This window comes from Podarcis gaigeae, assembly GCF_964106915.1.
Source record: "Podarcis gaigeae genome assembly, chromosome: 2".
NCBI lineage: Eukaryota > Metazoa > Chordata > Lepidosauria > Squamata > Lacertidae > Podarcis > Podarcis gaigeae.
In genome coordinates this window covers 50,986,095-51,000,200 of record NC_139679.1, presented here as the reverse complement: position 1 = coordinate 51,000,200, position 14,106 = coordinate 50,986,095, and the positions used below count along the sequence as shown (strand labels likewise).

Sequence of the window (14,106 nt, the reverse complement as noted above, 5' to 3'; positions counted from 1 at the left end):
GAAACCCCTGGAATCTTGCTACTACTCAGAGAGTGGGGGCGACACCCAACTTTTTTTTTGTCTCAGGTGACCACTGGTGACTAATGGCAGTGGCTAATGGCAGTCTAGCCTTCTTCATATAGATATTAAATTTGATTTTGACAGTACTGTGAAGTCAAGTGAAAACACATGGGGAATGTGCTCATCTGCATCCGTCAATGTTCATTCAAGTTCCAGACTTTTCCCAGCTCTGGAATAGGACTATGCAGTAGTGACTGTTTTTAGTGGTCATAGGTGGAAGACAAGGGTTTTGAGCATTGCCTGAGTGTTCCCTCATGAGCTGAGGTCTAGATTTAGGGCATAAATACAAATGTTTCAAAAGGGAATCATAGGAATCAGAAAAACACACCACTATTTTGTTTTTCTAACTGCAGTGATAAAAGACTGTAGCTGGAGAAATGGCCCCTAACTGCTTTAATGAGGGAGATTAACTTACTGTTTTTTTCTTCTCCTTTCTTATGCTAGGCACTATCATAGGAACAGAAGTATAGAATTGGAAATAGGGGGCCATTATGAGATCGCATTCTCACTGATAAACTAGTCTAGAGAATGGACCTAAATTTAGTTCAATACTCTATTACTACTCAATAATCTCTACTGAAATTGTTTCAAGATACTTTAGTCAAGATTTTTAAAGTCAAATTTAAAAGTACTTAATTTTACTTAATGGTGGCTTCTGAGTCTTTTATATGTTTTATGTGTTTAATATGTCTGGATTACCAATGTTTTATGGATGTTTTCTTTTCCAGTTAAAAAATGATTTTTATTGTCTAAATTATGCCAATAAAGGCTTAATGAATGAATGTTGGATGCAAACTATATGCATATGCTTGAGGAATTCTCTAACCACACTGTGCACCACCAGCCGTCTTACAATTAACTTACAACAATGTAACCATTAGAACAGTATACTAATTAGCAGTAATAATACGGAAGCTATGAATAGCCTACATAATTACGATTGGCAAACCTTTCTTTAGTGATTCATCTATTCCTTTCAAGCTCAAGCGGCAGTGCAGATTAAAAACTACTAATAGGTTACTGAGTTCAAGAATTATTTGTTTTTGCATTTCCTTGTTTCTTTATTGGATTTGGGTGTGCCTTACTCCCTGGCATCTAACAGAGGTAGGGTTTGGCCTCTCAATAATCATTAGAAAAGATCAGAATTACCACACCAAATGACTCAAGTACGTTGTAGAGCAAGTAATGTGCCTGACATTTTATACCCTTTTAACCACTATTACTATATGAGCAAAAGTGAAAGTTTTATAAGGAATCAACTAATGGATTCAGTATGTGAGTATGTTATGCAAGCCCTTTCGGTATGTTAGTAAGCCCTTTCAGATGTAGAAACGATTGCTCAAATTAGGTTGTTTAGCACTCTTTATGTGGAATCACTAAATTTGGATATCTAATTATTTATTCCCACGTCATTATTTATGGTGGATTGTTCTTATTTCAAAATACTACTAAACCCCCCACCCTGCTTTTTAAATTGATTTGGAAGTGAGAGTTCTTTTATCAGGATGCAATTCAATGATGGTTCATGGAAAAACCCATGCTGCCTTCTAGCGCCAAAACACTATGTAGTGCAGATGAAGGATTATATATTGCTGTGGGCTAGATGCAGAGTAAATTAATTGAACTTAGGTCCCATTGAACTCAATACAGCAAGTTAATCATGACAGTGAAGTTCTAATAATTTCGATGGGAACTAAGTTCAAATATGTTGCTCTGGATCCTGCCCAATTTCTTTGACGGTGATTTATTCACCACCACCACTACCCCCATTCCAAACCTTTTTGCATAACTTACAAATATCTTTGATGAAGAAGTTGTGAGTATGTTCTTCATATTCAAATCCATGGAAAACCTCTAGAGCAATCCCAATTTCTTCGTACTCCTCAGTGGATGGGCAGGGAATTCCTTTTCTGCAGGAAGCAGTGTACATTCCTGTCTCTGGTCTGACGGGCTCATCACAGACTGCATTTCCTGATGTGACTCTGAATTCAAAACAGAGATGGAATTGAATGGGTAGTTCCCCCCAAATTTAGAAAAATGACTTTGTAACTCTATTTCCCAAACTTAGCAGCAATAACACATTAATGCAGGGCAGGTATTCAGAAAATATTTCCTCATAGGGATAGCCAATTTAATATACAGCAAGAAAGAGTATTCTGGCACTTTAAAAACTAATAGGTCAGATTTATTGCGTCATCAGTTTTCATGGACTAGGGCCTATTTGTATAAAGTATGTCATCATTTAGAAGGAACTACGTTGTGCCAGAAACCAAGATGCTGACTGTCCTCATATCCTTTCAAGGAACACAACTGACATCAGCCATACCACCATTAGCTCATTCACCTTCTCATCCTCTAAGAGGAGATATACTGGCAAGAGGAAGTTCTTTGTGGGTGGTCGCATCATCTACCATCTGCCAACAATTTCCATCTTCAATTCAGTGTCTCTACACCACAAATGGGAAGCCTTTGGCCCTCTAAACATTGCTAAACTCCCATTGGTTCTGACAAGCACAGCTCTGACAAGCACGAACAGTCTGGGGATGATGCGAGTTGTAGCTCAGTGACATCTGGAGGACCAAAGGCACCCCATCCCTGCCCTATGCCCTAAAGCAACATTTGGAGAGCTAGAAGTGTCCCATTCCTGCTGTAAAGAATACATAACTGCATATCTGACATCAGAAATGGCAACTTTCAGAAGCTGGCAAGGAAACCTTTCAATTGCCCAGAACATTTTGAGAGTTTCACTGCTATTCAGCAACAGAAGAGCAATGGCATAGAAATTCATAATATCTGGTTTGCCATGTCAATTACTTTGACTCACAGTGTACTAATAATCTATTTTAGGGTGAGCTCTCTTGCTGCTGAAAATGGTCTTCCGCTTGCAGTTTAAATCAAAGTTATTATGAGCTCATTTTGCACCTGTGTCCTCTGCATTCCTTAGACTACGTGCTCATAAAGGCAGCTGCTGTGTTGGTGGCTATAACATGAATGAATTGGGAGAACACCCTCACCTACATCAGAACAGTGATGGGTACACTATATAAATGGCACCTGCTTAAAAGTAAATCATGCTTAGTGTATTTGGTGGATATTTAGTGTCTTTGAATTGCTTGCTCACATTTTCAGCAGGTTTGATTCTATTAAGTTGGGACTTAATTGGAACCAGGGATTTATCTCTGATTACAGCTGTTAACACAACAAAGCTAGGAAGAAAGTAGGTTCTGAGTAGCCACTGTACATAGTTGAGCTTTGAATTGATATCCCATAGAGATGGTATACCTTGTGTTTTGTAGTCTTTTGGTCTTACTAGTCACAATTCTCTATAGTATACTGAGGCTAAGACTTTGTGTATATGATAGCAGCCTCTAACTCACAAATGTAAATGCTTATTATACAATAAACTTTAAGGTTAGTCTTTAAGGTACCACAAGGCTCACTGTTTCAGAAAATCATTGCTATTGCAAAATGTTTTAGCTTATTATCTTCCAATCGAATTAAGTCTGGCCCCCCCCCCAAAAAAATACTTCCTCTAAAGCAATTAGCCATTTGCGATCATTTACCAGATTTCTCATTCTCATTGAAATATCTGGGAGAAGAGATTTGGAAATAAAAGGAAACCCTGTGAGGTTCTAAGCACAACTTCCTAACTCAGAAGTTATTGTAAAATAATATCCCAAGAAGCACCAAGACACTGAAAATGGTATTTTCTCTATCCTATAGATCTATTTAATTAAAGGGTGAGTTGGCACTCTCTGCCACAAAAGCTTCATCCTAACCCTCAATAGTACAATAATTTCTTGGGCCTATTCTCTACGAAATGTTGCTTGAAACAATATTGGGGGGTGGGGTGGGACAGTATCTTACTTAATTGTAAAGTTCAAATTTGAGTTCTGCTCGAGTGGTTTCCAAAAACACTTGAAGTCCCCAGAGAAATTGTTTGCTGTACATTTGAAGTAGGGTCTGTTGCTTTCTTCTAGAATGAAACAAAGAATTAACACATCTAAGAGCAGCAAAACAGACAACACATTTTAGAGCATGCCGTACGTACACAAAGTTTCAAAAGCAGCATTCATTTAAGTGAGATGGGGATGGGAAATGATGGAAAAACAGGTCCTGGTAGCTACTCATGGCTACTATATTCATAACCAGTTTTTACTGATAAACTGACAGGACCAAAATAAATTTTAAAAGGTACTTTACACAAAAAAGCTGAGCCTATCTATCTGTAATTTAGCAAGTTTCTTATCTAAAGGTATTTCTTTCATATGTGCTATTTTCATACAAATTGGCCATGAGACAAAGAGGAAGATTAAATGATTTTTTAAAAAACTGCTTCAAAACTGTAGAAAACTGCTGATTATCCACCTGAATTTTGGCAGGCATCATCCCCTAAAAAGGGATTACCACAGCTGTCAATTTAATTCAATTCTGCCCCCAATTTTTAAAAATTTATATAAATTTCCTTAAAATTAAATGTATATATCAAAATCCAAAGGTGCCCAGCACACACACACCCTCAGTCTATTTGCATGTAATCTAGGGTTGCCATATTTCAGAAAGTAAAAAAACTATACTTCCCACAAGGGCATCCCAAGTGCTCCGAATCAAAGCATGTTGCCTTTTGAAGCACTAAATCAGGATCCAGACTGGATCTTGTGGTTGGAGGGCATACATAGTATCATGCTGCTGAGCTGCCTGTTTAATGATATACAATAGTCAACAATGGCAGAATCATTTTTCTTATTCTTTTTGCACCTTGCTTCTTACATAGCAGTACTGATGGGCGTTCTGTGTATAATTAAAATAGATTGCGCACAGGGTTACCTTTGAAAGGACTGAGAATTGACTCAGCTACTTCGCCGTTGTCATTTTTCTTCTTAATATACACGGTACTGTAACTTAAAATAGCATCTGTGGTGTTGCTCCTACAAACATATTTGCCAGCATCTGGGTAACCCCGGATGGTTTTTTCCAAACTCTTGCCATTTCCTTCCAATTTCATATTTTTCACCCAATAAACCAATGCACTTGGCTCCTTAGATGTATTGCAGGTGAGCATTATTTTCTCAGGTAGTGCTGTGGCTTCAACAAAGTGCACTGAATATTGTAAAAAGGAAAAGTGGAAAGGAAAGAATGGTGAGCCCAACAGAAAGGTACCGTCCTCCTGGAAAATACTAATAAATCAACTTCATTTTTAGATTTACTGATATAATTGAAAGACTTAAATGGAAACTTAGACCAAAAGAAGCACATACATATGAAGAGGTGGTTTTCTTTTAAGACAGTGATGGCCAAACTTGACCCGCCAGATGTTTTGGGACTACAATTCCCATCATCCCTGACCACTGGTCCTGTTAGCTAGGGATGATGGGAGTTGTAGTCCAAAAACAGCTGGAGGGCCAAGTTTGGCCATCACTGCTTTAAGCAGTCCATCTGAATCAGTGGATGGAAGGAAGCTACTTCAGAGGAATTTCATGAGGTTGTGCTGATGGGTGTCTAGTTGGATTAGCACATTTCTGACCAATGAGAATACCTTGCATGGATGTCAACCACCATTTTTAGCCCACATTGCTTTTCGGAATTTTTTAAAAAAACAATTGGCAAGGTGTTACAGACAACCAGCTTACTAAGTACTGAAGCTTGGAAAATGTCCATCTGAATATCCACCCCCTTTGTGGCATACAATTCAAATTCCATGGTTTGTTTGGACATATTGTCTTTACAAAACACAAGTACTGTAAATTACTTTCACAGACACTTAGCTGTAGAATCCTCCACTGCAATGGTGTTCATTCTGTGAGAGGAAACTACTTCTGTATGTCTGGAGAATAAAACAGGATGAGTTTCCACTCTTCCTTGCCACTATACACCTTGGCTCCTGGGAAAAGGCAGCCATGGTACCTTGATGCTGTGTACATTCCCAAGTTGCAACCCAGAAATCCCCTCTTGCATATTTAAATTTGTCTCCCAGTCAGGAGAGGAGACAGCCACTACTTTTCTTCATTTATTTCATCAATCCTCCTCATCTACCTGCTGTAGCAAGCAAGGAGTCAAGGTGCACTTCACAGACAGACCAAGGGGTTTTTTTCATCCATTCTGCTACACCGTATTGCTACGGATTGCAAGCTGATGTGTGGTAAAAATCATCTTACTACTTGGTGCAGATCAGAACTACATGTTACTTGAGCAAACATGGGTTCCCAACACTGATTTTTCCTAATTATGGGAATTCATATTACCTTAGAAGATACTGTAAGTATCTGGAAGTATAGAAATTACAGTGAATGACATTTTAGGTTTCATTTTTCTGAGAAACAATATGGATTCAAACATGCTGCATTGCAATGCACTAGACTTTTTACGATTATGATAAACACTTAAAATTATTCTGCTCTTTACTTCACTGGCAAACTTTTCAAAAGCTTTTCAAAACTGGCCTTTCATTTGTATACTGCCCTGAGATCTACAGGTATAGGGCAGTATACAAATTTAATAAATGATAAAATAATACTTCTAGAAACCAATTTGTCTATTTTGCAGGATGAATAAACATGAACAAATGTTTATTATACCGTTGATATCTTGTTCAGGTTTCCCCCTCCTTTCATTTTGTGTGTGAACTGGCTACTCAGACTCTCTGTGGTTTGCTGCTTGTATAGAGTCCACTATTTAGCCTTTCTGTTCTCTGATTGAAATGGACTGACACTTTTGGTTTCACAGAGAACTGTGAATAGAGAATTGAGTAGTTTTGATGTCAGCTCTTACATGATACTTGCAGAAACTTCCAGGGCTGTCTCATATAGTTTTGTAGAAGATCAGCAACTGTACTCCTAGTATTTAGTTAAGGTAAACGGCGTTTCCGTGCGCTGCTCTGGTTCACCAGAAGCGGCTTAGTCATGCTGGCCACATGACCCGGAAGCTGTACGCCGGCTCCCTCGACCAATAAAGCGAGATGAGCGCCGCAACCCCAGAGTCGGTCACGACTGGACCCAATGTTCAGGGGTCCCTTTACGTTTACCTTTACTTATGGTTAGGGTTAGTATATGTATGGAGAGAAGGGTCAGTCTATTTCATTTCCACGCTATGGACCAGTTTTGCTCCATTTTTGTGTGGACTAAAAAATGCAAATAAATTGTATGCATTCTGTACAAATTTTACATACATTCTCCCCCTAAAACATTTCCCCCTTTGCTTTTCAGTGTAGTTCTCCATGAAATACACTTTCTGAACACATTTCCCCCATAATTTTTTACACATATTTTTGAACTGAAACTGCACGATAAAACCTGGAGAAGTGAGTAATCAGATGGATAGCTGTGTTGTGGTCTGGGGCTGATGAATCAGCTTGTTTTACACTTCCCAAGGGCAATATCTGAAGCCTCTTTCCAGAGGTCTTCCAATCTTTAATCACTGTCTGCTGCAGCTGATAAGCCACGATGCAAATCCAGAACACACCACGGTGCCTTGGATTCTGGTTATACAGTTCAAAAATGCTAGTTCAGCTTGCTGATACAGATTACTCACTATTGTTTATTTCTTCTGTTTTTCCTTCTGAATGAATAATCAGGCCCAGGACAGAAATTAGAATGAGCAAAAGGCATGCCATCTGTGAATGAAAGGAACATAAAAAGTTATATAAGGAAAGGAGTAATGAATGACTGGTTATCGCATTTGTAAAGGATGCGACACAAGTAGCCTAGATATTTGTAAACTATGGCTTGTGAAAATTCATGGCTTTATTTATTTGAGGCATTCCCTCAACTTCATTGGCTGACTCGGCTGAACAGAATACCCTTTTTTAATGTAATGCTGAAAGACTGAAGTGCCTACTTATATTGAAACACAAGTGTAAATGAATACACAAAAATGCACTAGACACAGGCTAAAATTCAGTCTAAAACAAGATGTCTGGGTGATCTGCATAGTGCAAATGAATTTATGCACAGAAATGCACTAGATGTAGGCTTAGGATAAAATTTGGTCTAAAACGGGATGATCTGCATAAAATACACTGATGTGCTAAATAGTATTTTATCCAATTTATCATAAAAATTACTTCTTGTTCAGTTCTGCAAAGAGTACTTTGAATAAGTGCTTTAAAATAAAGCTTTTAAAAAGTTGCATTGTAAGCAGCATCTGAAAATAAAAATAGAAAAATTTATTGATTACTGAAGACATGTTTTAAAAGACTATTTAGGAAATTTCCAAGACAATGGATAAACGAATTCCGATTAGGATGCTGCTGGATTAGGATGCCCATCAGCTTACATTCAAGTGTTTATAGACTGCACATAGAGACTTCTATATTAGCCAAACACATAGCATGGAATTCACAATCACACTAACATAATCATTTCATCAGTGTAAGCATTTTTACTTGCTACCAGATGGAACAATCTCCCCTCTCCTCTCCCTCCACACACTGCTCTTTTTATATAACAAAGTTTAATAATATATATAACTAACCATTATGGAAGAGCGTATGTAGCATAAGTGAAAGCATCTCCAACAAAATAATATTAAGCTTTTATCTGTTTTGTTAGCCACTTATTTACATAGATAAATAGCCTGTCAGATTACCTGAGTGTGCCTTCTTGAAGTTACAAAATGTTAAGGAACGTGAGCCACAAACTGCTTCTCAAATGTGCTTCACTGTAACAGTGCAGCAGACCTGAAGTGATTCTGGATCACTTCTATACTTCCCTGATGTATTTAAATCATAAGGCTATCACTGACAGTTTTAATAGATACACAGAGAAAAATGTATTAGTTTTAAACATTTTGGATACCTCCTGGACCAATATCCTTAGGGTTGTCCTATTACTTTTGCAATATTTTACACTACCAGCATCACCTTGGATGTACCTGTTAATACAGAGTCATAAAGTGCAAGAAAAACAAAATGCATCCTTACCTTTTCAACTGTAACCAGCTGTTATGAAGTGGTGTGTGGCTACTGTGAATCCAAATCTATGAATGAAGCCAAGGGTTGTTTGCCTTTTATATGTTTAAATCCCGAAACCAGATACCTTGCTTAACCACAGTGCCACATAAAAACAAACACGTGGACTCACTTCCTGTTTTAGAAGCAATACAATTTAATTGCTGAAGAAACCACAGAGTAAAAGTTGGGACTCACAAGTAATCACTGAAGAGGAAATTGGATTATTTGATGGACATTTATGCTGTGCACAGGAAATTCCTTTCCTACTTCATTCTCTTGCAGACTTCAAAAACACAATCAGAAGAAACATTAGCGTGACGTGACCTCATTGGAAATCCAGAATATATTATGAATAAGAGAAATGGAAAACAGTGAATATACTACTATGCAATAGATAAGGAATTTTCTGGCTCAGGATAAAAGCAAGAGGAAATAAAACTCAAATATAGAATACATTATGTCATTTGCAAATCTTTTTTTCCCCTTTTGCAATCAGAAATTATCTATTGTGTCTAGGATAATGTGAAAACATTTAAAGTATGTAACATGTTAATTTCTGAAGAACAATGTGAATGACTAAATGTTGATGTGGCACTATATTTAGCACTGATAATTTGAATACAACTTGTATAAGCACAGATGGCAAAACCTTTGCATGGGAAAAGCATATCTTGAACCTTCCTGGCCATATCTGGTTCTCTGTGCTGACTTATAGGAATAGGAGTCTTTCCCAGCCTTACCTGCAAATGCCAGGGGTTGATAACGCTACCCACCTCCCTACATATTGGCATTGCCCTTGAGGTAAGTGGGCACATGATTCATCAGACCAACCCTTCCATTAGGTAGAGTGATGTATGTGCCTCAGGTAGCAGGTCCTGGGTGTGGGAGCAGAAGCAAGCAGCTGGAGAGAGCTCTCTGTGTGTGCCATGTAGGCTGCCCTACATCCTTCAAGTTCTCCTGCTACCTCCTGTCCCATTACAAGTGAACTATAGTTCCGCTAGCAGTCCAGTTGACTTCTGTACATGGAATTGGGGGAACAGGGGAGTGCTTTCACTTTCAGCAGCAACATATTTTGTCTCAGTCCTGGCTGGACTACTGGTGAATCACTGCCTTGTGGCTTCACATAATGAGGAAAATAATGGTTTACTTCAGCCATAAATAGCTGATAATGTGCAACAATATGACCTGAAAGGAACAGGGAAGTAAAGATTTAATCATGCAATAAGATTATTATTTTTAAAGAGTTACATCACGGGTCATAGCACAGCAAGCCAGTGATCCCCAAGGGGGTGTAAATTTGGTAAGAAAGACATGAAGCCTACTTGGAATTGAAATGGCCACAACCAGTGCTTTTTTCTGGGGGATGCAGGGGTACGCATATCCCTAGACATTTTTTTAATCTAAGTTTGGCCTCATTGAAGGGCAGTATTTCAATATGAGTAGGAAAATGAGAGTACCCCTAAACATTTTTTTTTTTTTTAGAAAAAAGCACTGGCCATAACTACAGGTGTAGATTGCATTTTGCATAGGCATTGGGCATGTGTCCAGTCAACCTGGTTGCTGGCTGATATCTCCATCAGGGTCAATCCTGGTGAGAGTGTGCCCCCATTGATTCAGATCTGATGGGGAAATCCCACCAGGACACTGTTGGTACTAAAGGGTTAAGAGGTAACAAGTTGCTCTAATCACTGAGCAGCTGGAAGTCATTAAGCATCCAGGAATGTGAGTTAGTTTGTATAAATAGTCAGTTCACCCGCAGACTCAGTTTGTGGCCATGGGCGTGTTTGCTGATATGAGTTAAGTTTAGAGTAAAGTTTCTTTATGCCGGAGATAAAAGCATGTGTGCTTTATCGCCAGGGTTTTTTCTTTTGTAAATAAAGTTTTTTCCTGAGTTCCAAAGTGCTTGCTCCAGGATTCTTCATTGAAAGGTACTGACTCTCCTGCCTTCTTCAACCGCTGCACAAAATTCTCTGCTGAAATAAGATTTATGGCATTGGAAGCGCACTGGACTTAACATTAAACTAATTAAAGTTTAATGGACAGACACCATTCAGGGATGTTCCATGGCCTGGCAGCCCCTGTCTTTGTGTGGAAGGGAAAATGAATGAATTTGAGATGTTTGGGTCTGAAGATAGAGAAAATATTGCTTAGTGGAAGGAGGAACAGTTGGATGTCATCCTGGAATGAATACTTTGAATATATTTTTTGTATGCAGCTGACTGACAGAGAATTGGAAGGCCTTTTATTTCTCTATCTTCTTTTTCTCTTTTCTTCTCTCATTCATTCATTCATTCATTCATTCATTATTTTTATCCTCCTCTTTCTTCTTCTTCTTCTTCTTCTTCTTCTTCTTCTTCTTTTCTTTTCTTTTTGTCATTTTTAGTGTCCTCTACTCTAAATCACTATTGGTACTATACACATATGAAGGTAATGGTTGGTTGGTGAAGGACCCTGAGTGAGAGGCAAGGAAGAACAGATCTCCCAGGGTGGTAGGATGAGAGAATAAAGGAGAACTCTCAGGTGAGAGCTGGGAGGGTCCACTTCCTGTGTGAGACAAGAGTTAAGAGCTACTTTTGAGAGTGGACTTGGCATTTGCCTTTTCCTTTTTCTCTTTCTGTTTTCGTTTAGATTGGTTTGCTTTTTATTGTAATGTATTATGAAAAAGCTCCAATAAAAAAAAAAGACTGAGGGGAAGCTTACGCAATTTGTGGATTATGACCTCATATATACATATATAGGCTTTGTTCTGGTTGTTATTACAGCACATAACAATGCATTTCCTACTTGTAGATGAATTCAGAGTCAGCCTCATATATCCTTCGGCTTCTTTCTGAGAGCGGAACTTCCTGGATTCTTAGAAAGTTTGTTGTGATCCATAGGGTGGATTTTCCACCCATATATGAAAGCATAGGTCTTATTAAGATCTCCATGTGAGAGGCTAGTTTTCCACTGTGACATCACAAATTTTTACAGGGAAATTTGGAGGACAGCAGACAAAACCTCAATTTTATCCTGCTTCCTTATGACATTGTCTAACCTAGTCAAAGCATAACTGGCTTCACATTTCAATAGCATTAAGAACTGTTTTACAAACCATGCAAGCTTTGTTACATCAGCCTCCCACAATTAGGAAAATTTGTCAGCTGTCCCCTTTTCGACTAAAAATAATGATGCTCATTGGGAAATTATATTAGCTCTCCTGGAGTTCTGAACTGTGTTAATAATTCTAATACTGGATAAAGAGATAGAAAGAGAAGTTTCTGGCTGAAGGAGGAAATGGAACTATTTCATAGTTAAGCAAAATTAAAAAAAAAAATAATCCAACATTATTAGCTGTGACAACTACTGTAATAAGGAACAAAAGAAGCATACTTATGTTTTTATATTGTAATTTTATCTTGTGAACCGCCCTGAGACCTGCGGGTATAGGACACTATATAAATTCTAATAAGAAGAATAAGAGTCTCTGTTTGGCAGTTTTACATGGATGCTATTATATACATGGTGAAAGCACCTTCACAACATGGATCAAGACCTAAGTGTGAGGCAGGAAGTATATTTTTGGGGGGTGATTCAGAAGCTTCCTAGATTCACAGGAGTACATGAAACTGAAGAAACTGTTTACAGTGGTACCTCAAGTTACGAACTTAATTCAGTCCGGAGGTCCGTTCTTAACCTGAAACTGTTCTTAACTAGAGGCATGATTTTGCTAATGGGGCCTCTTGCTGCCGCTGGCACACAATTTCAATTCTCATCCTGGGGCAAAGTTCTCAACTCGAGGTAACTCTTCCAGGTTAGCGGAGTTTGTAACCTGAAGCATTTGTAACCTGAGGCGTTTGTAACTCAAGGTACTGCTGTATATGATATCTTGCCCACTCTTTACCACAAGGTCCCTGAATGGGTTACCACAATATCATATAAAATAAGATAAAACCACTATAAAATAAGCAAAACTGGTCCAAACAGAACAGGACAGTGTCTGACTTTTAGAAAACCTCTGAAAGCAGCCCTGTATAGTGAAGTTTTTCATGTTTGATGTTTTACTGTGGTTTTATAAATTGTTGGTAGTCGTCCCGAGTGGCTGGAGCAACCTATTCAGATGGGTGGCATATAAGGAATAAATTATGATGATGCAAGTTGTTGGGTGTCCATGACAACAACTGGATGTCTGATTTTAACCGATGTCTGATTTTAACTAATATCTGATTTTAACCAAGGTGGAGGAAAGACGTGTGGCTTGTGTTTATGTATGTATGTATGCAATAAATTCTGCTGCTAACAGGAAGTATTTTTTAGTAATCCACCATACAATCAGGTTTCTCCAGAAAAAGATCTGACTGTAACTTGGGATTCTCTATCTATGCAACCTGAATTCTACTACACTGGTGGCATCTTTGAAAACAGCTGGAGGAGTGATGGTAAAAGGACCCTCTCATCTTTGCTGCGGGGGACGTTCTTGCCCCTCACCAGGTTATTTTCCTCTCAAGGAACAGGGTAGCAAATGGTGGAGGATGGAAGTGTGATCAGAATTAGGTAAATCAAGCACAGCTTCACGTAATAGGCTTGCTTTCCACCTTGCTGAGAAGGGGCAGTTGCTTGGCTCAGTTTCTTGCCCTGGAGAGGGGATTGGTGTGTGGCAGGCTTACACTCCCTCATCAAAAGCAGTTACAGATAGGTAGCCGTGTTGGTCTGCCATAGTCAAAACAAAAAAAATTCCTTCCAGTAGCACCTTAAAGACCAACTAAGTCAGTTCTTGGTATGAGCTTTCGTGTGCATGCACACTTCTTCAGATACACAGATACACAGATTCTTCAGATACACAGATACAGATACACTTCTTCAGATACATCAAAAGCAAACCTCCAGCTTATCATGCCCATTCTTGACCCTAAATCTGTACAGCAAGAGTGAGGAAAGTGGTTGTGGTGGTTTTCCATGTTCTTCTGTCCTAGGGATGTCTCAACCATCTGCTGTTGTTCAGCCACAGATTCAACATGCAGAAGTATTCACGTTAAACACCTTAGGCCATGGGTAGGCAAACTAAGGCCTGGGGGCTGGATCCGGCCCAATCGCCTTCTAAATCCGGCCCGCAGATGCTC

At 38.7% G+C, this 14,106-nt stretch overlaps 1 protein-coding gene across 1 annotated transcript in view; it reads right to left on the bottom strand.

Annotated features, from left to right (window-relative positions):
• LOC310835037 (interleukin-12 subunit beta-like) overlaps positions 1-14,106 on the bottom strand; it is a 29,242-nt gene that overhangs the window by 3,793 nt on the left and 11,343 nt on the right. Inside the window, exons 2-5 of the mRNA XM_083719709.1 lie at positions 7,588-7,669; positions 4,888-5,160; positions 3,928-4,036; positions 1,855-2,042 (exon numbers count right to left, since the gene is read on the bottom strand). Of these exons, the coding sequence (XP_083575835.1) occupies positions 1,855-2,042; positions 3,928-4,036; positions 4,888-5,160; positions 7,588-7,669 (652 nt within the window). The remainder of the gene's footprint in view (positions 1-1,854; positions 2,043-3,927; positions 4,037-4,887; positions 5,161-7,587; positions 7,670-14,106) is intronic.